This window comes from Hypanus sabinus, chromosome 5 (assembly GCF_030144855.1).
Source record: "Hypanus sabinus isolate sHypSab1 chromosome 5, sHypSab1.hap1, whole genome shotgun sequence".
NCBI classification, from domain to species: domain Eukaryota; kingdom Metazoa; phylum Chordata; class Chondrichthyes; order Myliobatiformes; family Dasyatidae; genus Hypanus; species Hypanus sabinus.
In genome coordinates this window covers 90,412,681-90,440,453 of record NC_082710.1, presented here as the reverse complement: position 1 = coordinate 90,440,453, position 27,773 = coordinate 90,412,681, and the positions used below count along the sequence as shown (strand labels likewise).

General features: G+C 42.4%; 1 protein-coding gene across 10 annotated transcripts in view; it reads left to right on the top strand.

Annotated features, from left to right (window-relative positions):
• Positions 1–27,773, top strand: part of LOC132394278 (myc box-dependent-interacting protein 1) — a 155,140-nt gene that overhangs the window by 120,056 nt on the left and 7,311 nt on the right. For all 10 annotated transcript variants that reach the window (XM_059970203.1, XM_059970212.1, XM_059970208.1 and 7 more), the window contains 3 exons: positions 9,476–9,541; positions 16,329–16,400; positions 17,962–18,078. In XM_059970203.1, the coding sequence (XP_059826186.1) occupies positions 9,476–9,541; positions 16,329–16,400; positions 17,962–18,078 (255 nt within the window). The remainder of the gene's footprint in view (positions 1–9,475; positions 9,542–16,328; positions 16,401–17,961; positions 18,079–27,773) is intronic.

Here is a 27,773-nt window from a genome sequence, read left to right as displayed (position 1 = left end):
GAGGATTGAACACAATACTCTTAAGTGCGGTCTCAACAGAGATTTGTAGAGTTGCAACATGACCTCTCTACTCTTGAACTCAATCCCCTTGTTAATGAAGCCTAGCATCCCATAGGGCTTCTTAACTACCCTATCAACCTGCCTTGAGGGATGTATGGATTTGACCCCAAAGTCCCTTTGTTCATCCACACTCTTAAGTATCTGACCATTAATCCTGTACTCAGTCTTCTGGTTTGTCCTTCCAAAATGCATCACCTCACACTTGTCCGGATTGAACTCCATCTGCCATTTTTCTGCCCAACTCTGCAGCCTGTCTATATCCTCTTGTAACCTTCGACAACCTGTAGTTCCATCCACAACTCCTCCAATCTTTGTGTCATCTGCAAACTTAGAAGATGGTAGCAAGGGTTTCACTACAGCAATGATGTAGTGCTCTTCCATGGCCTAGTTTACTGTTAAACTAATTGAAATTGACATAGAAATTTGTATTTGAAGAACAAAGATTCTCAGTAATATCTGAGCAGGTATCTCAAGCTGGTAATCCCTTAGTATTTCCAAAACCTCCACAAACCCTGCCTCCTTTGTCCACCAAAAAAAATATCAGGGGAAGTTGCAATCACGTTTACTTATATTTTTATGCAGACTGTCTCCTACCTTCTGTTATTCTGATGTTTTCATTTCAGAGATGTGAAAGTTGGGCCAGATAGCAGTCTCTTGCATTTCTAAGATCCTGAGACGGTACTGTGAAAGCCTGTTTCCTATAACATGGGTACTGTGCTTCATGATTGCCAGGCTGATTTCTGTTACAGCTGGAAAAGCACATGTTCCTGTAACACAAGCTGAGGATCAGTGGTTAAAGTCCTGCTGAGTCAGGGGATCATGTGCTTAAATTCTACTCTAGAGACTTCACAAACATCCAAGTTGACACTCCCATTGCAGCATCCTTTTATTCCCCCCAAGATGTGTTGTTTTCAGATTTTCAGATGTTAATCTTCTCTGTTCTCAGGCATGCAATTCTACCGAAGAGTAATACAATAAAAAAGCACTTGCTAATAATCTGAAGTAAATGCTCGAAATACTGTACTCAGCAGGATGACTAACATCTGTGGAAAGGGGCTGATTTAACATCTGGCATCTGAGGCACTTTGTCAGAAAGATTATGCTGCCTTGGCGACCGGAATATTGGTCCCTTAAAGCTTTTGGTCATTATCACCTTCCTGTTTGTGGAACCTGTGGTAAAGTGATGACCGTGCTTCACAATATTACATCGTTTTTGCCTTTGTTCCAAAATGTACCAGAGTTTAGAAAACTGCAGATTTTTTTTTGTTTGGAAAGGTTCCCGATTCTTTTTCCCAGTAGTAATTGGTCTGCATTTCTATACAATTTGATATTCACTGCCCATCTTTCTCTCCTGGACAGTCAGGAATAACCAGAATGCATTCAACATTTTAAACCAAGTTCACAAAGACCTGGATTTGCAGTAATACCTGAAGAAAAGTTTTTTTTTGCATTAATGATAATCCTACCACACTGGTGCTGCTCTCCCTAGGAGTGGGTATCCTGCAAAGATCACTCCAAGAGCACAATGTGCAATGCAGAAAGAGGTGGAAAAGAACTCAAGGGTAACAGCAGAAAACCTGCAGAAATCTCCAGAACTAACTCTTTTCATATATCCACATAAGAAAAACACTGAACAAAAATGGTGTTCATTCAAGGACACCATGGAGGAAGCCATTGTTCTCAAAAAAAAAAAAAAAATTGCTGCTCATCTGAAGTTTGTAAAAGACCACCTGAATGTTCCAGAATGTTTTTGGGACAATGTTCTGTGGATAAATGAGACAAAGCTTGAACTTTTTAGCAGAAATGCACGCCACTTTGTCTGGAGGAAAAAAGGCAATGCACACCAAAACCTCATCCCAACTGAAGCATGGTGGAAGGCACATCGTCGTTTGGGGCTGCTTTGCTGCCTCTGCCTGGGCAGCTTGCGATCGTTGAGGGAACAGTGATTTCAAGAAATTTTACAGGAGAGCGTCGGGGTGGTGGTCAGTCACCTGAAGCTTAATGGAAGTTGGATTAAGTAACAAGACAATGATCAGAAACAGAAGAGTTAACAACAGAATTGTTTAAAAAGAAAATTAGTGTTTTGCAATGGCCAAATCAGAGTCCAGACCTTAATGCTGTGCCATGACCTGAAGAGGGCTGTTCCTGCAAGGTATCCCAGAAATATCAATGAACTGAAGCTGGTTTGGATTGAGGAATGATGTAAAATTCCTCTTTGCCATTGTTCATCCCTAATCAGCAGCTACAGGAAACGTTTAGTGGAGGTTATTGTTGATGAGAGGTTCTGCCAGATATTAAGTACAAGGGTTCACATACTTTTTCCAGCCTGGACTGAATGATTAAAGAATGTGTTCAATAAAGACTTGAAAAGTACAATTATTTGTCATTAGTTTAGGCAGATTATTTGATTATTATTGTGACTTAGATGAAGACCAGACCACATTTTGAGTAATTAATGCAGAAAACCAGGTAATTGCCAGGGGTTCATAAACTTGCAGCTGTATATTAGGGACATTTAGGAGATTCTTGGACACATGAATGAAAGAAAAGTGGGTTATGTAGAAGAGAAGGATTAGATTAATCTCATATTAGGCTAAAAGGTCATAACATCTGAAGCTGAAGAGCCTGTGCTATGGTGTAATGTTCTGTGTTCTAATAGTGGTAGGTTTGTGGTTTATACTTCCAGTAACTTGCTGATCCTTGATGTCATGCCAGAATCAGTGTTTGGGTCCTGAACCTGTACCTCCTGATGTAGCATTCTCGAAGACAATGTTGCAGATGCAGAAATCTGGTGTAAAGATGTGCTGGAGGAACTAGGTGGGCAGAGTCACATCACTCATCCATTTTGCATGATGCTGCTCAGCTCTGCTGAGTTCCTCCCAACAGATAGTGTGAATCATTGTTATTTAGGGTATTCTCTGCTGTGGTTGCAGGCTGTTTAGTAGCTCTGATCAGCAAGTAGCAGAGTCAAAAATAACTGCAGATATCTGATGCAAAGAGGGTAATACATTGCTGTGTAAATTGCCCTGTGTTAGATCCAGCACTGACAATGTTCCCAAAGTTGGTATGGTCTTTAAATGGTTCAAATAATGGTTTTATTTGTTCTACTTCGTGTGTAATATTTAAATGGGCGGTTTTTATGAAATAAAGTTTCCTTTCCATCAGTTTCCTTTCACATGTTGCCCCTACTCTTGCTGCTGGGATCAGATTTCTATTTTGGACAATTTGGCAGCATCTAGTGTCATCACCTTTAAATGTGCTCTGAGGTAATATCTCAGTTGTATACCTGAGCCCTGACCTCCCAATGCTAGTCCATTGCATCTGTTGCATATTAATCCTATAGTAAGATTGACGCATGTTGTCTCATTTGGGGCTTGGGTCATTCACATTTCCTACCAACCTCTCAGTCAAGTCTCCAAACCTGAAAGTGGACTTCCATCGATGGTTGGAGTCAGATTTTGCATACCTTCTGCTTGTTTTCCCCAAGTGAGCCATATGCAAAATGAAAGTGGGGAAACTGAGTGTGAAAGTTGGGACGTTAGAGGCCCAATGACTGAGAGTCTGGAGACGAGGACTAGAGGCTCATGGATAGCTTGTCCCAGGGTTGAGGGTCTGTCTGTTTGTGAGGGGTGTCTAGTTGAAATGTGGCAATAGGCTTGTTTTACTCTTATTGTTTTGCTTGCTTATATTGCTCTGCTAAGCAACACTTGGAGCCCCCAGCACTCGTCTGTTAATACAAACAGCTCATTTCACTTTCAATGTACGAGCAATAAATAAATCTCTGTCTGATTGGGCTCATTTATCTGAACTCGAGGGAAATTGACATTTTCGTTAGATAGGTTGTTGTGTTGCTGATCATTAGTTTGAGCCAGGCGAGCTAGTTTCTGGTCAGGATCATGACTTTGAGGGAATATATTTGCTGTGCAAACTATAGTTCTACAAAGAGGCTGGATGTGACTGTGCCCATGTGTGATTATTTCTAGAGAAAGGTCAAGTGTTGGACTAGCTTGTAACTCGATGTTGTAAGATGGGGCACCATGTTAGCGTAGCAGTTAACATAACACTGTTACAGCTCGGGGTGCTGGGAGTGTCCAATTCCAGTGTCTTCTCTAAGAGAGTTTGTATGTTCTTCCTGTGTGTTTGGACTGTGGAAGGAAACCAGAGAATCTGGAGAAAACTCTTAGTAGGTTAATTGGTTATTGTAAATTGTCCTCTGAAGTTAAACCAGTGGGTTGCTGGGCTTGCACAACCGGTGGGCTGGAAGGACCGGTTCTGTGTTGTATCTTAAAGTACATACGGATGGGTAGAGTAGCTGTTAATATTCCATATTACTAGCCTGCAGAAGAATGTCACAAGTGCTGGAGGGGAATTTTAATCTACTGGTACTGGGGTTGCACTGGAGGTAGTTGTGGACAGAGCAACATGGAACAAGTCATGGTATATGTTAGAGCTACTTGGGTTTTCAAATGCTGGACTTTTAAAAAATTGAATTACTGAAATGTACAAGTTTGCAAATGAATTTGGGAAAGCAATGCTTGAAACCAGGATATACGGATTACACTGAGGTAAAGCTTAAACAGTGCAGGACAAGGAGTAGACCACTCTGTAACCAGGCCTTTACTTTTTACTAGGATTGAGGGGTTGGCCTGGAAGTGCTTATTGGCATAAGAGATTCTGCAGATGCTGGAAATCCATAATTCTGGTTTCTTCCCCCATCCTTTCCAGTCCTGTTGAAGAGGCTCAGCGGAAAATGTCAGCTCTTTAATGATTTCCATAGATGCTGCCTGCCCTGCTGAATTCCTCCAGCATCTTGAACGGGTTTGGATTGAGCACTTTTTGTGGGCTGCACACTGCAGCTGAATTTTCAGCATGGGTTGTACATGCTTATGGCCCTTCCCTGATTTCTCTCCTGGGTATTGCTGTTCCTTGCCTAGAAATGCCATTTCAACAGTAACTGGAGAATATTCTAAGCAGTGATAACTGGCATCTTGCTGGTTGTTTGAATTGGTGTGGGGAGTCTGAAAATGAGTTGTTGAAAGCACCAGAAGACTAGAGGGCAACTAATATTTTACTATTATTTAAGAAGGGTAACAAAGACCAGACCGAGAACTAGTCTGAGTTTGACATCCAGTGGTAACTATTACTGCATGAGGGGAAGGTAGGGACACATGAAAGCGCATACTCAATTTTTCAGGAACAGCTTCTTCCCCTTTGCCATCAGATTTCCATAAGGACAACAACCCATGAACATAACCTCACTATTTCTGCTCTTTTTGCACTACGTTTTTTAATATGCATGCATTTATTATTGTGATTTGTAGTATATTTTGCCTTGCATTAAGCCTAATTCTAATTCTTTGTTGATATATTCTATCCCTCAAGATTCCCCAATAACAAAGTCTAATTAGGGAGTCAGTACAGATTTGGATAAGAGAGGGTTGGGGCTGAACAGATTATACAGACTTTACAAGGTCACACAGACCTAGAGAGTCTGGAATGCTAGACTTGGGGAGAGGTATCAAATCGGATATGTAACTGTCTTAATGGTGGGAAGCAAAGTGTGATGGTCAAAGGATGTTTTTCAGACTGGAGGCGTCATTAATGGTGTACACAGGGTTTGGTGCTAGGACATTTTGTTCATTGATTTAGGTGTCCACGGCATGGCTAGTAAGCTAGAGTGTGATACTAAAATAAGTGGAATCATAGATGGTGAAGGTTATCAAATATTACAGGAGATCTTGATTGGTGCACTTAGCTTAGGGTTGTCAAAAGGCTTTCAGTATGTAGTGTAACAGTTAGCACTGTGCTTTCCAACACCTGCAAACACTGATCAGAATACCTACCCTGTCTATTCAGAGTTTGTACTTTCTTGTTGTTACATTGGGTTTTCCATTGGTACCCCAGTTTCCTCCCATGTACCAGGCGTACAGTTAGGATTAACATGTTGTGGGCATGCTGTGGTGGTGCAGGTTGCACAGACCTTGTACTTTAGTCATTGACACAATGATATTTCATTGTTTTGATGTCTCAGTGTACATGGGACAAATAAAAAATCTTAAATTCTGATTAGTGTTAGATGTTACATGTTGAGAAATCAAACTAGGGTAGGCCTTATACAATGGTATAGAGCCCTGGGGAAATGCTTTGTGAAAGAGGGAGCTCAAAGTAAATTTCTTACCAAAGTATGTATGTCCCCTGTACAGCCCTGAGATTCCTTTTCTTGAATGCAATCACCGTAAGTACAAGAAACACAATAGAATCAATGAAAGATCACACCCAACATGACAGGGCAGATAACAACCAATGTGGGGGGTGGGAGGGGGGAAACAAATTGCAAATACGAAAAACAAATGATAATTAATAAATAAGCAATAAAAATCTAGCCTGAGATGAGATTATGAAAGTGAGCCCAGTTCAGTGAGTGAAGTCGAGTTAACTGAAAATGGTATTGCAGGTAGAGGGTCATGAAGACATTTGACACTCTGACCTTAATCACTGAGTATAGGAATTGGGTCATTAGGTTGATGTTGCATTGTCTTGGTTGTATTGCTACAGGAAAGGTTAAGCTGGAAAGAGTGCAGCAAGATTTGAGTATGCTGCCCGAACTTGCGCTTGAGTTTTAGGGAGAGGATGAGCAGGCTATGACAGTTCTCCTTGGAACATTGGACACTGATGAGTGATTTTATAAAAGTGTGCCTGGATAGGGTGGATACAAGTGGCCTTCCCCGGGAAGTAGAATATTAAACTAGAACACATGCGGGGCAGCAATTTCACACAAAGTGGTGCATACAGTGTATGGAATGAGCTGTCAGTAGTTGGATAGGCGTAGTAACAGATTGTAAAGACATCTGTTAAGTACATGGATAGGTGGGGTTCAGAGATGTGGGCTGAATGCAGGCAAATGAGATGTTTGTTGGGCACCATGGTCAGCACAGCCAAGTTGGGTGGAAGCGCCAGTTTCTGTGTTGTTACTGACTTGTTGCAGTGTCCCAGCCTTCCAGACCTGTACTGATAGAAAGAAATGTTTTCCGTACTTTCCATTCATGTACCCTGGCACACCTGGGATATTGCTAGCATGTGAGATTAGATTTATCACATGTACATTGAAGTGTGCAGTGAAATGCATCATTTTGTGTGAACAACCAACACATCAGTGTGTGCCCACAAGTTATCCACACACTCCAGTGCCAACACAGCATGCCTATAATGTTCAGCAGAACAACAACAACAAGGGCCCCTTTCCTACCCTCCCTCTAAAATGCTACTGTGTATGAATATGATAGCATGAAGAATGACAGAACACACAGCACTTAGGCCCATGATGTTGTATCTCTTTAACCCACTCCAACATCAACATAACTCATCCCTCCTACATGGCCTCCATTTTCTTTCATCCAAGGCTCTTGTAAATCTCCTAATGTATCTGCCTCTGCCACCACCCCTGGCAGTGTTCCATACAACTATTTTAAAGAAAAACTGACATCCTGCCTCCACCCATTCATTCTTCCAATCACCTTAAAATTGTGCATTCTCATGTTAGCCATTTCCATCTTGAGAAAAGGCATTAGCTGTCCACTCTTATCTGTACGGTTCTACTATTAGTGAGTGTTATCTTTGATCTTCATATTGCTTTTTTTTAGCTAGCACAATTAATGGTTTTCTATGTCTTTATCTTTAATTGTGCAAAGTTGGATGAAGTTATCCCATTCCATATTATGATGCTCTAATCAAAATTCCAAACATTTGAGAAGAAAGATCAGGTCAAGATGGCACAGTTTGCAGTGGCCTCTCTGGAGTTGATATCTGGTATTTGTCAAGCGGGGTGCCATGCACAATCCTAATCTGATGAAAAACGGACGTGGGAGCACAGAGGAACATCTGGAAATCTCCAGGATGGCCTTCTTCGTTGCTGCTGCTGTTGTGTCCAGGTCTCTGCTGGGAAGAACAGGCCCCCAGTCCTCAGGGTCGCGTGGCTGATGACTGGGGTGTTGTAGTGCGTTCGGCAGTGGATGGTGCACAGAGAGGCTGTGCCGGAGGGGATGGTCGGAGTTTCATGGACTCCATTCATTTAGTCCACTGCGTGCTACATCTGCGAGGCTGAGTCCGGCAGTGCCATGGAAGTCCATAGCGGGGGTATTCCCTTCTGCTGCCTGCGTGGGATAACGAGTCCATCGGGACCCTGAGCACTTGTGGAAACTGTGTGGTGGTTTCTTTTGAACTTATAGTCTTCTACCATCTTTGGACTATTTTTATTGTGTCCATGGTCTTTTTTTTAATCAATTATGGTATTGTTTGCACTGTTGTAACAATGTTGTTTTGTGTAGATCTTGTAGCTTTAGTTTTTGGTTTTTGGGTAGTGGAGTTGGTCTCCTGACTTGGTGTGTCTGGGTAGTCTTGTTTTGTCTGATGGATTTGGAGCTCCTTTCCAGGGAACGTGCTAAGATAGTAGCATGATATAAATACACAACAGCCTCTCCGGACTCTGGATTTGGGGATTGCCAAACGTTTTGTGAATTTTCTGGTGTAGTCTGTTTTGTCGTGTGCTTTTGTGATATCATTCTGGAGGAAAGTTGTTTCGTTTTTTTTAAAACTGCATTGCAGTTGTGGTTTCTAAATGAAAATAAACTGAAATTCAATTCAATTTAAATTCAATATATGAATCTGGGTTCTCCGTCTAACCTCATTGCTTTATGAAAAAGCTATATTCTCCCAGCAAACACTTTTAGTGTCAAGAGTTACTTTGCAAAAATCATTTTGAGTTGATCTTGAGGATTGTCTCTTAGTTGTTCAAGAAAAAATCCTTTTTGATTGGAGTTGACCTTCCATGCCTTCCCTGGTGAGTAGACCTTGACCATGGAGAACTCACTCTGTTTTGAACCTTGATAAACCCCCCCACCCCCACTCTAATTTTGCCTCTTGTCAGACTTTATTTCCTATCAATTCCTGAGACAATTTTTGGTTGAGTTTTACTGATGTGAATAACGTAGACACTTGGGAAGATAAGTGGTTCAGAAGTGATTGTTGGGATCTGATAGAACTGATTAGCTGAAGGTGTGTAGAATACCTACATGTGGATGGGCTGAATGGTCTGTGCTGTACGTTGAACACAATGATCTTATTCAAAGTCACAGGAATCAAATCTGGACATTTGTGATTTGTTTGTCCACTTACATTGTGCCCTTGTGTGGGATTTTCCCCCCAAATGCATGAATATCTATACTGCTTTGTCTAATAAAAGAAATACAAAACTCTTCTGCGTGGAGGGATTGTGACTTCTGTAACCATTGGTGTGCAGAACTAGCACAGTTTCTAAATGACACCTGGGTTTGAAATGTATGGGATCACTTCTGGCATGATGCAGTTCTGATACTCTGTTGAACAGAATTATTGATTTTTTAAAAAAATTCTTTTTCAGACAGTCGGACAAGAGAACATCAGTGAAGTTGCAGGAAAAGCAGAAATCAGCACTGGATCTGTTGCTGTAAGGGTCTGGAATTTGTAATTGATTTTGTACTTGAAGGGTAGAACCTATGCATTTTCAGGGAATACCTTGGTTCTTATTATAAATGTTTCTTCAATAAAGGAATTAAGAGGCTGATACTCAATGGTCACTGAGGTACACGTGCACCTCATTAATGTAAATAATCAGTTAATCACATGGCAGCAGGTTCATCTGTTCAGACCAAACATCAGAATGGGGAAGAACTATGATCTATGCGACTTTGATTGAGGGATGATTGTTGGTGTCAGTATCTCAAACAGCTGATCTAGGTTTATCCATGCACAACAGTCTCCAGGGTTTACAGGGAATGGTGCGAAAACAAACAAACAATCCAGTTCTGAGGGTGAAAACATCTGGTTTGAGGTCAGAGGAGAATGGCTAGACTGGTTCAAGCTGACCAGAAGGTGACAGTTACTCAACTAACCATATGTTACAACAGTGTTGTGCAGAAGAGCATCTCTGAATGCACAAGTTGAACCTTGAAGTGGCTGTGCTGCAGAGGCAGAAAGCATTAACCATTTGTAGCTACTTCCCACCTTTGATAATTAACAGCTTCAGAGTAACAAATCTTATAATTAGTTGAAAGTGAGATTAGTTGAAGTAACGTTCTTAAAAGTCAGCTTTCAGGACACCCTGGGTTCCACTCCTGTCCCTTTATAAAATGACCATTAGGTGTACATGCACACTCCCCATAGAACAGTGCTTGCTTTTTTGGTCATCCTTGTGCATTTGAGTGAACTTGGAAATTTATCCAGGAGAGCTGGCAATACTGGTAGCTTGTATCAAACTCTTGATATTGAGGTTTACCAGTGGGCAATTAGCTTGCTGCCTTGCTAGTCAATAAGATCATAGCTGATCTGATTGGCAGCAGTAATACATGGAAATTACTTAGGTGATGGGACAGTAGCAAGCAGAGGAAAAATCAAGTGATCATTCTGTGGAGAATCGACTAATCTCACTTTCAACTAATTATATGGTTTGTTACTTTGAAACTGTGAATTATCGGGTGGGAGGTAGCTACAAATGGCTAATGTTCTTTAAAAAAAAATTGCTGAGTTGCCCAAGTTTATTTCTGTTCCTCCCATTTTACTGGTTGTGACTGAAATGTGAATACCAGGTCACACAATAGGATCCAGTAGGTGGCCAACTTAGTCAAATCTACTTAAGCTTGATATTCTTGCTGTGTCTATTTCCAGAAGTCTTTGCGTGAAAGTGGAGGTGCTTCCATTGATCGTATTATTCCAAAGTACTTAGTATCTCAGTCATGCAGTACCACATCTGTGCTGGCAATCAGTACCAATTAGTATAATGAATATTTGATCTGTAGCCTTGTATCCCTTGGCAATTCAAATGCTTTAGATATTAAATGAATATCCAATACAATCTATTCAAGAACATGTGCTCCAAATTCTAGCCACCTTGAGTGGGTTTTTTTTCAGATCGTTTTAAAAACCTCTTGCCCCCTTGCCATAAATCTCTGCTCTGTACTTTCTGACCATAAGACATAGGTGCAGAATTAGGCCATTTGGCCCATTGAGTTTGGGCTACCATTCAATCATTGCTGATTTATTATTCCTTTCAACCCATTCTTCTGCCTTCTCCCTGTAACCTTAATAATCAAGAACATACCAATTGCTGCTCCAACTATACCCAGTGACTTGGCTACACAGTGTTACGTATCCCATAACTGGATAACTCACCAGCAAAGATAGAGTCTGATGGCACTATTTTCGAACGGTTTTATTCATAAAGGGGGGCACAAACGTAAGGTGAATACAAACATTCAGAACATGTACATCGGCAAAACTCAATCTAAAGCGCGGGTATAGCAATAATCCTCATTAAGAAATAATCTTGACTGTTGTCTGGGGGATAATATATTGTCCGTTGGAAATATAAAAGTCACTCAGAAGTCTGCAGGCTTCAGACTTTTTGGGGAATCGCTGGGTTTCACGTGTTTCAGAGAGAGTGAGGAGAAACGACAAAACTTGCCTGGGTCTTTGACGAAGCAATACCGTTGAATCAGGGGAGCGTTGTTTCCCTGTTATTAGTTCGAAGTCCTTCTCGGTATTATCAGCCACCCGCTCCCCAGGCAGAGAAGTTACGGAGCGCACGTGGCTTTTGACTGGCTTCCAGCTATCACGGGAGTGTTGAGCGATCGAGTCCTTCTGGTGCGTCTCTCTGTGGTACCGCCTTCTGCAGTCCCCTTTTATCTTGACTTGCAGAGTTGCAGATGTCCATCAAAGTAGGGTGATGCAATCCCCACCCCCACATTGCCCGAGGGTGTCCATGTCCGTGGTAGCTGTCACATAGCAGGGTCATGCCCTCAGCACAGGTGTCTAAGAGCCCTGGCCAAAACCATTACATTGTCTCTCATTTGCCTGGGTCCGAGACCCGAATTAATAGTGCTCTTGCGATTCTCCGGAAGGAGGGGGCTGCTCCCGCCCCTCCGGCCCCTCAGAGCTGTGGTACATTCATAACAACAGCCAACCATGCTAATGAATTCTGCAGATTCACACCCCTCTGACTAAAGAAATTCCTCCTCATCTCTGTTTTAAAGGGATGTCCTATTCTGAGTCAGCAAAGGCAGGAGGGTGGGGTTGAGAGGGATAATAAATTGTTCGTGATGAAATGGCAGAGCAGACTTGATGAGCGGAATTATGCTCCTGTCTCATAGGCTTGTGGAGTCTGTGCCCTCGGGTATTAGGCACTCCCACCTTTGGGAATGTCCTCCCCACATCCACTTCATCGAGGCCTTTCAATATTCAATAGGCTTTTGACAGTTTTGCTATGACAGGAAGGTTTCAAATTATGTATCTTTATGCCTCTTTTTTTATACCCCCTTGAGGATCCCTTGAGCCTCTGTAGCTCCAAGGGAAACCCAGACAACCTCATCTCTAAACTTATAAACACTTTCATCCCAGGCTATTCCACGTGCTCTCCAGCACGGTCATGTTCTTGTGGTGCAGTGTCTAGTTCTGAAAACAACACTTAAACTGTTGTTCTGTAAATTGCTCTATAACCTTCCTCTGATTTTTAATGTAGGGCAATGTAGGACTGCTGTAGGGGAAAGAATACACCAGCTACTCTTGCCACTGCATCTACTCAAAGCAGAAGTATTATAAATGCGAGTGGCATTGAACTATAGTTAGTATCCAAAGGCTGGCTGTGTTCTTGTGATGTTATTAGGTTGGCTGAACACAAGGTTCCAGATGCAAACAAAACCTGAAACCCTATCCAATCTTAAGTAGCTATGGTTATCCTCACTAAAGGGAAGTTGAAATGTAACTACCCAATCTTCAAAGATTAGTTCATTTCCTTGTTTATCCTCCACAGTGAGTTCAGCTGCCAAAGCCCCACTATTTGAACAGTTGGGTTCCCCCCTCCCTACCAAGAAGTTACTTCCAGCTAACAAAGTAGTTTAAACATTTCTTTTATTTTCAGTGATACTTGTTTAAATTCAAACAGCATTCTTAAAACACATTTAACTCACAGATTTCTATCTTTTAAAAGACTTCCAAATTACAAACCATTTCTAAAACACAAGATTTCCAAAATGCAGGTATAATTCCTATAAGCTAAAAAGGTGAGCTGCAGATGAATTTCTCGTGCATTGCGGAAGTTAAAGGCAGAGCAGTGGATTCCACTTATCATCTTTGTCATTCTTTGTGTTCTTGGCCTATTCCTAAAAAGCCTGAACTGCTTTCTACATTATGCTGTCTTTCTGCCTCTTGGGTGACTTTGCACATGTAATATTTTTCCAAATACCAACCAGTCTAAAAGCTGAAGATGGAGGTCCTGTTACCTACAATTACTGCTATGAAGATGACTCCATGAATACACAAAGCTTCCAGCTATTAACAGATAGGCTATTTAGTATGCTAAATGATATTAGCAATCGGGTCCGCAAGCTTCCTTGAACTAAACAATTTGGCCAGTGTTGTCTCGTTGGAACAAGCCCATATGAAACGATCCATTGGCTTGTACTGCACCTCTCAAGAAGTCAGTCCAGGTGCTGTGGCCCAACATCTTGCTTTCCTTCAACAGTGCATTTGTTTGCAAAGCTTGTCTTTCAACAAATTAGGATGAGCAATAAGTTTAACCTTGACAGCACTGTTTATGGAATGAATAAAATATTCAGTACCTCCTATACATAAAATGGCCACTGAGTGCATGTGGTCTTCTGCAGCTGGAGCCCATCCACTTCCAAGATTGAACATCTGCATTCAGAGATGCTCTTTTGCACACCATTATTTTACCACATGTTTATTTGAGTTATTGTTGCCTACCTGTTAGCTTAAACCAGTCTGGCCTTTCTCCCATTAACAAGTCGTCTCATGTATAGAACCACCACTCACTAGATGTTTTGTTTTTTGCACCTTTCTCTGAATTCTTGGGATTGTGTGTGAAAATCCCAGGAGATCAACAGTTTGAGATACTCAATCCACACCATTTGACACCAACAGTCATTCGACATTCAAAGTCACTTAGATCACATTTCTTCCCCATTCTGATGTTTGGTCTGAACAAGATCAAACTAGAGAAGTGAATTTCTAGACCAGGTCTGCATGCTTTAATGCAGTGAGTTTCTGCCATATGATTGGCTAATTGGATATTTATATTAACAAGCAAGTTCCGCATGGAAGGTTAGTTAAGAAGGTTCAGTCGTTAGGTATTAATGCTGGATTAATAAAATGGATTCAACAGTGGCTAGATGGGAGATGCCAGAGAGTAGTGGTGGATAATTGTTTATCGGGATGGAGGCCAGTGACTAGCGGGGTGCCTCAGGGATCTGTTTTGGGCCCAATGTTGTTTGTAATATACATAAATGATCTGGATGATGGGGTGGTAAATTGGATTAGTAAGTATGCCGATGATACTAAGGTAGGAGGTGTTGTAGATAATTAAGTGGGTTTTCAAAGCTTGCAGAGAGATTTATGCCAGTTAGAAGAATGTGTTGAACGTTGGCAGATGGAGTTTAATGCTGAGAAGTGTGAGGTTCTACATTTTGGCAGGAATAATCCAAATAGAACATACAGGGTAAATGGTAGGGCATTGTGGAATGCAGTGGAACAGAGAGATCTAGGAATAACAGTGCATAGTTCCCTGAAGGTGGAGTCTCATGTAGATAGGGTGGTGAAGAAGGCTTTTGGAACGCTGGCCTTTATAAATCAGAGAATTGAGTACAGAAGTTGGGATGTAATGTTAAAATTGTACAAGGCATTGGTAAGGCCAAATTTGGAATATTGTGTACAGTTCTGGTCACCGAATTATAGGAAAGATATCAATAAATTAGAGAGAGTGCAGAGACGATTTACTAGGATGTTACCTGGGTTTCAGCACTTAAGTTACAGAGAAAGGTTGAACAAGTTAGGTCTCTATTCATTGGAGCGTAGAAGGTTGAGGGGGGATTTGATCGAGGTATTTAAAATTTTGAGGGGGATAGATAGAATTGACGTGAATAGGCTGTTTCCATTGAGAGTAGGGGAGATTCAAACGAGAGGACATGATTTGAGAGTTAGGGGGCAGAAGTTTAAGGGAAACACGAGGGGGTATTTCTTTACTCAGAGAGTGATAGCTGTGTGGAATGAGCTTCCTGTAGAAGTAGTAGAGGCCAGTTCAGTAGTGTCATTTAAGGTAAAATTGGATAGGTATATGGACAGGAAAGGAGTGGAGGGTTATGGGCTGAGTGCAGATAGGTGGGACTAGGTGAGATTAAGAGTTCGGCACGGACTAGGAGGGCCGAGATGGCCTGTTTCTGTGCTGTGATTGTTATATGGTTATAGTGTAGAGATGTACCTAATAAAGTGGCCACATTGTAATTCATAGCATTCCTTCATTTCCTATCTTTTACAATAAACATTTGTTGAGCAGAGACTGTATAACGGAACAGTTTCCATGCAGGGAAATGTTTACATGATGGTCAAAAGGATATCTGGTGACCAAAGTGTTGTTCTTCCTTTCTGTCTGACTTGTTGAGCATTTCCTGTTATTTCACATTTCTATGTTTTAGATCTTGATTTGCCTCCAAGTGAAGGAATACCAGATGGCACATGGGAGCTTCGTGCTCCCTAACCAGCAGCTTTTTGACTTTCTGGTGCTCCTTGGAGAGCTCCAGGGTTTCATTTCCATATTGTATTTGAAAGGTGGCACCTGACTGCAGTGCTGCATAGAACTCTGTGAAGCCCAATACAGGCTCTTTGTGCCAATCCTTCATCTACTCCATCAATGTAACTGTTCCTTTACACATAGCCCTTCATTTTTCTTTCCTCCCTGTGCCTATCTGCTTCTATTGCATTCCCCCTACCCCTGTCAGTGCCTTCCACAGACCCACCACTCTCTGGGGGGGGGGGGGGGTAATGGAATGAACACCTCTGACAACCCCTCCCTTTCCCTCCCAACAAATACCCCTCGTATTTTAAAGCAGCCTGGCTGTCTACTCGCAGGCTGCTCTGGGATATCAGCCACATTTGTTTTCCTTTCTTGGGAGGAGATTTGTCTGCAACCAATTTGTCTTCTGGATGCCTCTCTCTCCCTCCACTCTCTTTTCGGGGATCTTGAGGCTAGGTGGAGGTTGTTGAGAGTGTTGAGTGACTGAAGTCTGATTGCGTCTGTTTGCTCATGTTTTGACCTGAAGTGTAGTGATTAGAGCAGTGAAGTGTGACCAAGAGGCAAACACTTTACAATGTTATTAGAATGTTGAGAATTGAAGTATTTTTAACTGTTTAGAAGCTTGCTTTCCTTCTGATGTGTTTTTCCCTTTCAGTTGGAGATACAAGCTGAACCAAAGTGTGAAGTTGTGGAGAATGAGAATGAAGCAGAGACTCCAGCTGTGACGGTGATGCCTTGTTTTGCTTGTACACAGTTTAGAAACAGGCCACTAAAGCCTCAGTGTCTTTACGGCTGATTTTATACCTTTCTCTTTGAGCAGGGTGGTGGAGCTGTTAACTTCTTGGGAACGGGTAGAATGAGCTTTTTGATCAGTTTTGTATCTTCCATTGGTTGGTTAGGTTGATCATTATCTTGTTTGCCTGAACACTAGAACAACTATATTGGATCTTGATAGCAGTTGAGAACACAGAACATAGACCCTTTGGCCCACAATATTGTGCTGACCTTTTAATCTACTCTCAGTCAATTAACCCTTCCATCATACATAGACCTATCTCTTTCTCTCATCCATGTGCTTATCTAAGAGTTTCTTAAATGGCCCTAATGCAATTGTCTGCCACCACCCTGTCACCCTCCACTCTATTTAAAAAAAACCTACAGTATCTCTGACATGTACTTTCCTCTAATCTCCTTAAAATTACGTGCCCTTGCATTAGTCATTTCTGCCCAGGGAAGAAGTTTCTAGCTATCCACTCAATCTATACCTTCTTAGCATCTTGTATGCCTCTATCAAGTCTAATGTATAAGCAAATAGGATGATCAAGCTTGGATACATATCTTGCTCTCTAGTCAATGCAGTGTGGAGAAACCTTAAGAAATTCTGGAAAGCTGAAAATGCTAGAGATGAACATCATGAAATTTATGTTGCTACATGATTTTATTTTTGCATAGTCCTTCCAATACTGTTGTGTAAAGAGATGTAATTGCCCTGTGAAAACTGCACTTGCTCCTACCATTGGCTCCTGGCTGCTTACGTGTCTTCTAAAGGAAAATCTTAAGGTTCCTGTTGCCTCCCTGACCCCTGTGTCATAAAATGCTTTCCTTTGATTCAGAATTTCTATCCTGGTGTCTGCCACCTGTGCTTGGAGGTCCTTCCACATTTGTATTGTTAAGGCAAGGTGGAGGTGAGCAGAAAAGAAGGAATGTTGAGGCAAACTTCCATTTCTATTGTGATTTTTCTTTTCAGTCTGCCTTATCAAAAGCTTAGCAGCCAGTAATTTTTAGTCCTTTTTTTGTAGCTCTGTCCTCATCTTTTCTCTAGTAATGCCTTTGATCAAAACAATTTTTATCCTTATAAATGACACCTTGTATTCAATCTGTTTAGCCAAAACCTTGAACCTTATTTCTTTGAAACTGCTTCTGTTATAACCCTTCAATCTGTGGACTCTACCAGTTCAGCTTCCTGTACCTTCCCTAGTTTCCATTGCTTAGAGTGCTGAGTTGCCGGTGTCTAGAGCTCTTGAACTCTTTCCAATTTGCTAAAAGGCCATCTGTGTCCAACAATAATTGCTGATCCAATATCTTCCTATCATGTTCTGTTGAATGTTGCTGTTGGCCCCTTAATGTTTAATTACCTTGGAAACACTATAATACTGCAAAAGCAGGCTAATTTTGTCCAATAACACCTTGAATATCATACTGCTACTATGATTTACGAAAATAAACATTTAGGTAAGTCACAGTGTTATTTGGTTTCCAACATATTAAAGCTTCCCTTTGTTTTTAAGACTAAGAATGTCATCCCAAATGTGGTAGTAGAGACCTCGGCAGAGTCTACGAATGGTGCTGTGTATGACACCGTCCCCACGGAGGAGAGTGAACTGCCACCCGGATTTCAGTTTAAGGTAGGTGAGAACTTCATCAATTTACCATTTAATGAATTAATTGATTTGTTAGAAACATTGTCATCAGTATGACCAACATTTATTGTCCAAAACAGAACTGAAATTAAAAATGTGATGAGCTGAACTAGTGTATGAACTGATGAAGATATTCCTTCAGTGATGGGAAGGAGCTCTGGTGTTCAACCTGCTGCTTGAGGGAATTTGTTCCTGGTTGGGGACGGTGTGTAACTTGAAGGGAGGTGTGAAGTGATGTTCTCATGTTCTAGCTGCCCTCTAGTAATCGAGGTGGTACTGTAGTCTAATGAGTACCTACACTACAGGAAATTAATGTTGACAGTGGTGCATAAAAATAGTTGCGTTACGTGAGAATTATTGGAACTGCAGCCAAAGCAAGTGTCATCCCACTGACATTTCTTTCCAGTATCTGCAGGATATGCCGGGAATCGGACTGGCCAGAGTTGGGCCAAAGGAATATTTCCACAGAGTCTGGTGGAAATGCTTGGTCTTTAAGTCATACAGAACAATAACAGGCCCTTTGGCCCACTGGTCCATGCTAACCAAGCTGGTCCAATTTGCAAGAGCTTAGATCATAAGACATAAGAGCTGAATTAGGCCATTTGGCCCATTGAGTCTGGTCCACCATTCAATCATGGCTGATTCTCAACCCCATTCTCTGGTCTTCTCATTGTAACGGTTGATGCCCTTACTAGTCAAAAATCTGTCAACCTCCACTTTATTATCCCAATGATTCATTCTCCACAGCCATCTGTGGCAATTCCACAGATTCAACACCGTCAGTATAAAGATGAGGTGGAATTTTTTAGCCAAGAGGACATCCTTCCAGAGGCTCTGCCTCTGGTCTCAGATTGCCCACAATTGGAAATATCCTTTCCATATCCACTGTCTAGGCCTTTCAGTATTTGACAGGTTTCAATGAAATTCTCTCTTCTTCCTCTCCTCCCCCCACCCCCCCCCCCAAAACTCCCAACGAGTGCAGGCGCAGAGTCATCATGCACGCCTCGTATGTTAACCCTTTCATCCCCAGGATCATTTTTGTGAATCTGCTCTGGCCCTCCAATGCCAGCATATCCTTTCTTAGATGAAGGTGCCAGAGCTCCTCACAACACTCCACGTGTAGTCTGACCAGTGCCTTATAAAGCCTCAGCATTACATCCTTTAATGTTAGAGTCCCCTTGAAATGAATGCTAACATTGCATTTGCCTGCCTTACCACTGACTCAACCTGCAAGTTAAACTTGGGGAATCCTGTACAAGAACTCCAAGTCCCCTTTGCACAGCTGATTTCTGTATTTTCTCCTTTTAGAAAAGTCTATGCACCTTTATTCCTTCTACCAAGGTGCATCCCCATGCGATTCCCTCACTGTCTTCCATCTGCCACATCTTTGCCCACTTTTCTAATCTAAGACCTTCTATAGACTTCCTTCTTCCTCAACACTACGTACCCTTCCACCTATCTTTGTATCGTCTGTAAACTTGGCCACATAGCCGTTAATTCCTCCTTCCAAATCATTGACATATAATGTGAAAAGAAGCAGTGTCAACACCAACCCTTCAGAGCACCACTAGTCACTGGCAGCCAACCAGAAAAGTCCCTTTTGTTCCTATCTGCCTCTGGAGAATCAGCCAATGTTTTATTCATGATGCTATCGCATGGATTACCATGGGTTCTCATCTTTTTAAGCAGCCTCGAGCAGCACCTTGTCAAAGTCCTTCTGAAAATCCGAGTAAACAACATCCACTAACTCTGCTTTGTCTATACTGCCTGTTGTTTCCTTGGAGTTCGAACATACTTACCCTTAAGGAAACAGTGCTGACTTCACTGGATATAATATGCTAAATGTGGTCTCATCAGCGAAGTTCAAGTACATTTATTGTCAAATATGCATACTATATACAACCTGTGAGGCAGAGTTGAGGCAGTGGGGTCCAGGTCTGAGCCTGAGAGCGAGGGAGGATCCGAGGTATGACAAACTTAAGCAATGAAGCAAATTGGAATGGTTGGGTATGGGTCAAATCGAGGCGGTGGGCTCAGGCCCAAGGGCATATTGCAGTAGCAGAGCCCAGGTCTGATGGCAAGGAATGACCCAAGGTTTGGATGGCTTAAGCACCAACTGGATTAAAAAGATCAGGGTGACAGGGCCAGTTACGCTTGCTGCTCTGTGAGATCTACTCGTCTCTTTGCTGAACTGCAGCTGTGGTTCTGCCCATCAAATGACCACTCCAGCAATGGCCAAATATTGGCTCATTCCCTGCTCTCGAGCCCAGGTCCTGTCATCTCAGTTAACATAGAAACATAGAAAACCTACAGCACAATACAGGCCGTTCGGCTCACAAAGCCGTGCCAAACATCCTTACCTGAGAAATTACCTATTATTACCCAAAGCCCTCTATTTTCCTAAGCTCCACGTACCTATCCAAGAGTCTGTTAAAAGACCCTATTGTATCCACCTCCACCACCTTTGCCGGCAGCCCATTCCACGCACTCACCATTTTCTGCGTTTTAAAAATAAACTTACCCTGACATCTCCTCCGTACCTTCTTCCAAGCACCTTAAAACTGTGCCCCCTCATGCTAGCCATTTCAGCCCTGGGGAAAAAACCTCTGACTACCCACACGATCAAAGTCTCTCATCATCTTGTACACCTCTATCAGGTCACCTTTCATCCTTCGTTGCTCCAAGCATAAAAGGCTGAGTTCACTCAACCTATTCTCATAAGACATGCTCTCCAATCCAGGCAACATCCTTGTAAATCTCCTCTGCACCTTTTCTATGGTTTCCACATCCTTCCTGTAGTGAGGTGACCAGAACTGAGCACAGTACACCAAGTGGGGTCTGACCAGGGTCCTACATAGCTGCAACATTACCTCTCTGCTCCTAAATTCAATTCCACGATTGATGAAGGCCAATGCACCATGTGCCTTCTTAACCACAGAGTCAACCTGCGCATCAGCTTTGAGTGTCCCATGGACTCAGACCAGAAGATCCCACTGATCCTCCACATTGGCATGAGTCTTACCATTAATACTATATTTTGCCATCATATTTGACCTAACAAAATGAACCACCTCACACTTAGTTGGGTTGAACTCCATCTGCCTTTTTTCTCGGTGCAGTTTTGCATCCTATCAATGTCACAAAGTAACCTCTGACAGCCCTCCACACTATCCACAACACCCTCAACCTTTGTGTCATCAGCTAATTTACTAACCCATCCCTCCACTTCCTTATCAAGGTCATTTATAAAAATCACGAAGGGTAGGGGTACCAGAACAGATCCCTGAGGCACACCACTGGTCACTGACCTCCATGTAGAATATGACCAGTCTACATCCACTCTTTGCCTTCTGTGGACAAGCCAGTTCTGGATCCACAAAGCAATGTCCCTTTGGATCCCATGCCTCCTTACTTTCTCTATAAGCCTTGCATGAGATACCTTGTCAAATGCCTTGATGAAATCCATATACACTACACCTACTGCTCTTCCTTCATCAGTATGTTTAGTCACATCCTCAAAAAATCCAATCAGGTTCATAAGGCATGATCTGCCTTTGATGAAGCCATGCTGACTATTCCTAATCTATTCCCCTCTAAGTGTTCATAAATCCTGCCTCCCAGGATCTTCTCCATCAACTTGCCAACCACTGAAGTAAGTCTCACTGGTCTATAATTTCCTGGGCTATCTCTATTCCCTTTCTTGAATAAGAGCAACATCCGCAACCCTCCAATCCTCCAGAACCTATCCTGTCTTCATTGATGATGCAAAGATCATCGCCAGAGGCTTAGCGGTCTCCTCCCTCACCTCCCACAGTAGCCTGTGGTACATCTCATCCGGTCCTGGTGACTTATCCAACTTGATGCTTTCCAAAACCTCCAGCACATCCCCTTTCTTAATATCCACATGCTCAAGCTTTTCAGTCCGCTCTAAGTCATCCCTACAATCACCAAGATCCTTTTCCATAGTGAATACTGAAGTAAAGTATTCATTAAGTACCTCTGCTATCTCCTCCAGTTCCATTCACACTTTTCCACTATTACACTTGATAGGTCCTATTCTTTTACATTTTATCCTCTTTCTCTTTACGTACTTGTAGAATGCCTTGGGGTTTTCCTAAATCCTGTCTGACAAGACCTTCTCATGGCTCTTTCTGGCTTTCATAATTTCATTCTTAAGCTCCTTTCTGCTAGCCTTATAATCTTCTAGATCTCCCTCATTACCTGGTTGTTTTTTTTTGAATCTTTCATAAGCTCTTTTCTTGACTAGATTTACAGCTGCCTTTGTACACCACAGTTCCTGTACCCTACCATCCTTTCCCTGTCTTATTGGAGTGTACCTATGCAGAACTCCATGCAAATATCCCCGAACATTTGTCACATTTCTTCCGCACATTTCCCTGAGAACATCTGTTTCCAATTTATGCTTCCACGTTCCTGCCTGATAACCTCATAATTCCCTTAACTCCAATTAACTGTCTGTTCCATTCCCTCTCCAATGCTATGATAAAGGAGATAGAATTATGATCACTATCTCCAAAATGCTCTCCCACTGAGAGATCTGACACCTGACCAGGTTCATTTCCGAAAACCAGATCAAGTACAGCTTCTCCTCTTGTAGGCTTATACTGTGTCAAGAAACCTTCCTGAACACTCCTAACAAACAGCACCCCATCTAAACCTTTAGCTTTAGAGACATGCTAACTGATATTTTGGAAATTAAAATCTCCCACCACAACAACCCTGTTATTACACCTTTCCACAATCTGTCTCCCTATCTGCTCCTCGATGTTACTGTTGAGTAGTCTATAAAAACAGAGTTATTGAACCCTTCCTATTCCTAACTTCCACCCACATAGACACAGTAGACAATCCCTGCATGACTTCCGCCTCTTCTGCAGCTGACACTCTCTGATCAACAGTGCCACACCCCCATCTGTTTTGCCTCCCTCCCTGTCCTTTCTGAAACGTGTAAAGCCTGGCACTTGAAGTAACCATTCCTGCCCCTGAGCCATCCAAGTCTCCATCATGGCAACAACCTCATAGCTCCAAGTATTGATCCACATACTAAGCTAATCCGCTTTGTTCATAATACACCTTGCATTAAAATAGACACATCTCAAACAGTTGGTCTGAGCGCGTCCCTTCTCTATCACCTGCTTGTCCTCCCTCCCACACTCTCCAAACTTTATTTGTGAGCTAAATGCCTCTTATCCAGTCTCTTCAGTTCAGTTCCCACCCCCCAGCAATTCTAGTTTAAACTCTCCCCTCCAAAGCTACCAGCCAGGATATTGGTCCCCCTAGGATTTCAGTGCAACCTGTCCTTTTTGTATAGGTCACACCTGCCTCAAAAGAGGCCTCAATGATCCAAAAATCTGAATCCCTGCCCCCTGCTCCAATCCCTCAGCCATGCATTTATCCTCCACCTCATTCTATTCCTATACTCACTGTCATGTGGCACAGGCAGTAATCCTGACATTACTACCTTTGAGGTCCTGCTTCCCAACTTCCTTCCTAACTCCCTGTAATGTTTTCAGGACCTCCTACTTTTTCCTACCTATGTCATTGGTACCAATGTGTACCGCGACCTCTGGCTCTTCTCCTTCCCACTGCAGGATATCGTGGACATGATCAGAAACATCTTAGACCCTGGCACCTGGGAGGCAAACTACCATCCGTGTTTCTTTCATGCATCCACAGAATCACCTGTCTGACCCTCTAACTATAGAGTCCCCTATCACTGCTGCCATCCTCTTCCTTTCCCTACCCTTCTGAGCCACAGGGCCAGCAGCCACTGTTGCTTCCCCCAGGTAGGCTGTCCCTTCCCTCCCCCACCCCCTCTCCAACAGTACTCAAACAGGAGTACTTATTCTTACGGGGTCAGTCACAGGGGTACCCTCTGGCCTCTGACTCTTGCCCTTCCCTCTCCTGACTGTTACCCACTTATCTAACTTCCGAGTCCCCAGTGTGACTACCTGCCTATAGCTTCTCTCTATCACCTCCTCATTCCCACTGACCAGACGAAGATCATGGAGCTGCATCTCCAGTTCCCTAATGCGGTCCCTAAGGAGCTGCAGCTTGACACACCTGGCACAGATGTGGCCGTCTGGATGGCTGGGAGTCTCCTGGACTACCTAACACTGAGCACAGAACACTGGCTTCACACACACACTTTCTGTCTGTGTTCTACACTGGCAACCTACCTCGCCTCGACCCGTTATCACCCAAGTCCCATTGAGCCAAAGCCTTCCTACTCTGTCTCCCACTACTCTGGCGCCTGCTCTTTAAAGCTGTCTCCGTTTAAGCTCTTCTCGCCATTCTACTTGGCTGACATCCACACGCTTGCACAGTCGCGTCCAATCAAACAACTGAAGAAAGTTTGTCCATACATGCTGTGATGCAGTCATCCTGCACCTTTGAGACTTCAGTTCACATTTCAAAATGGCAGGCAGTTCCAACAGGGAAGTTACAGGTTATTGATGCCAGTGATCGTATCCAAGAAAATGTGTGATTAATACAGTAATTTATTGTTTTGTTTGTTACCAACAAATACTGGCTGTGCTTCACAAGCACCATCTTAAACTGGAAGGTTTTTACAATAGTAACATAAACTCTAAGTTTTTAATCTTAATACTAGGAAAAGCCAGTACACCAAAAGCCACATTCACAACCCTCCTAGCTGTGACTCTACTTTCAGGGAATCACATATCTGAGCTTCAAGGTCCCTCTGTTCTGCAACAGTTCCCACTTCAGGATGTTAGATGAATTGGTTTTGCATGATACCCAAACCTGGACTTAAAGACCAGAGTTTTTGCTGGTAGTGTAGTAGAGCTTCCGGCCTATGATGGCCCAGCAAAATTTGCTGATGATAATGCCACTGAATGTGTAAAGAAGGAAATCTCCAGAAATGTCCCTTGTGATATGCACATCATTTGCCACTGATCCCTGCTCTGAATGTTATCCAGGTCCTGTTGCTTCCCAGTATGATTCGCTGAGTTGTGAATGGAATTAAACTTTGTGGTCTTTAGTGAATCTCTGCACTACGGATAATGATGCGGTGAAGATGATTAAAGATGATTGGGCCAGGGTTACAGCCCTGAGGAACTCTTACAATGAAGTCTTTGAGCTGGAATCATTGGCCTCTTGTTCACAAATATCCTTTCTATGTTTAAGCTTGAACCATTGAAGTTTTTTGATGCCCAGTGACAGTTTAGATATAGGAACAGAATTGGGACATTCGGCTCAAGTCTGATCCACCACTTCATGGCTTATCCACTTTTTCCTCTCAGCCCCAATTTCCTGCCTTCCCCCTATATCCCTTCGTACCCTGACCAATCAAGAATTCATTGACTTCTGCCTTAAACTTGGCTTCCACAGCTGCCTGTGACAACAAATCCCACAGATTAACCATTCTCTGGCTAAAATTCCTCATAGCCTCCATTCTAAAAGGACGTCCCTCTAGTTTGAGGCTGTGTCCTCTGGTCTTAAACACTCTTAAACAGAATTCTTCTAAATTCCAATGAATACAGGCTCAGAGCCGTCAAACACTCTTAATATGGCAAGCTGTTTAATCCTGGAATCATTTTCAAGAACCGCCTTTGTACCCTCTCCAGTTTCAGCACATCCTTTCTAGAATAAGGGGCCCAAAACTGCTCTCAGAACTCCAAGTGAGGCCTCAGTGCTTTATACAGTCTCAACATTACACCCTTTCTTTTATATTCTAACCCTCTTAAAATGAATGCGAACATCACATTTGCTGCCTTCACCACAGTCTCAACCTGCAAATTAACCTTTGGGGAATCCTGCACAAGGACTCCCAAATAAATCTCTTTGTGTCTCAGGGTTTTATACTTTCTCTTCATTTAGAAAATGGTCAACCCTTCCATTTCTTCTACCAAAGTGCATGACCATACACTTCCCGACACTACCACCTGCCATTTCTTTGCTCATTCTCCTAATCTAAGTCCTTCTGTAGCCTCACTTCCTCAAAACTACCCTTCACCTATCTTCATATTGTTTGCAAACTTTGCAATAAAACAATCAATTCCATCATCCAAATCATAACATAAAAAGAATCAGTCCCAACACAGGCCTTGTGGAACACCACTAGTAACTGGCAGCCAACCAGAAAAGGGTCCCTTTATTCTCACTCTTTGTTTCTTGCCAATCGGACACTGCTTTCTCCATGCTAGAATTTTTCCTGTAACCATAAGCTTGCAGCTCGTTAAGCTGCCTCATATGTGGCACTTGATCAAAGGTCTTCTGAAAGTCCAACATCAAGCAATTCTCCTTTGTCTTTACTGCTTGTTATTTCTTAAAATAATTTTATCAAATTTGTTGGGCAACTTTTTCCTTGAGGAAAACATGCTGACTACAGCCTATTTTATCATGTGCCATCAAGTACCCCAAAATCACCACCTTAACAATTGACTACGGCATCTTCCCAACTACTGAGGTCAGACTAACTGGTCTATAATTTCTTAACCTTCTGCCTCTCACCCCACTTTTCAAGAAGGGTGACATTTTCAATTTTTCAGTAGATTTGATTACCTTCAGACCTTTCAATTTCCCAAGAACCTCCTCCCTATTAATGGTAACTTCACACACTCCATGACCCCTGATACCTGGAATTTCCACATATTGCAAGTGTTTTCTACAGTGAAGATTGGCATAAATACTTTTTCAGTTCATCTGCCATTTCCTTGTCCCCCCTTTACTCCCTCTCCAGTATCATTTTCCAACGATCCAATATCCACCTTGCCTCTTTTCCATTATGTACCTGAAGAAGCTTTTGGTATCCTCTTTAATATTATCGGCTAGCTTAATTTCCTATTCCGTCTTTACCTGAATTACTTTTTTGGTTGCCTTCTGTTGGTATTTAAAAGCTTCCCAATCTCCTAACTTCCCACTTTTTTTTGCTCTATTATATGCCCTCTTTGGCTTTTATGTTGGCTTTGACTTCACTTGTTTGTCACAGTTGTGTCATCTTGCCTTTAGAATACTACTACCTCTTTAGGATGTATATATCCTGAATTGCTTTCAGAAATTCCAGCCATTGCTGCTCGGCCGATAACCCTGCCAGTGTTCTTTTTCCAATTCATTCTGGCCAACTCCTCTCACATGCCTCTGTAATTCCGTTTACTCCACTGTAATACTGATCCACCTGACTTCAGCTTCTCAAATTTCAGGGTGAATTTGATCATATTATGATCACTTGTCCCTAAGGGTTCTTGTACCTTAAGCTCACTAATCAATTCCAATTCATTGCACAACACCCAATCCAGAATGGTTGATCTCCTAGTGGGCTCAATCACAAGCTGCTCTAAAAGGCCATCTCGTAGACATTCTAGAGATTTCCCCTCTTGTAATCCAGCACCAACCTGATTTTCAAATCTACCTTCATATTGAAATCCCCCATGACTATTGTAACATTGCCCCTTTGGCATCCATTTTCTGTCTCCAGTTGTAACTTGTAAACTACGTCCTTACTACTGTTTGGGGATCTGTATATAACTCCCATCAGTGTCCTTTTACCCTTGCAGTTCCTTAACTCTACCCACAATGATTCAACACCTTCTGACCCTATGTCACCTCTTCCTAATAATTTGATTTCATTTTTTACCGACTGAGCCCTGCTACCCCCTCTGCCTTCCTGCCTGTCCTTTTGATACAATATGTATCCT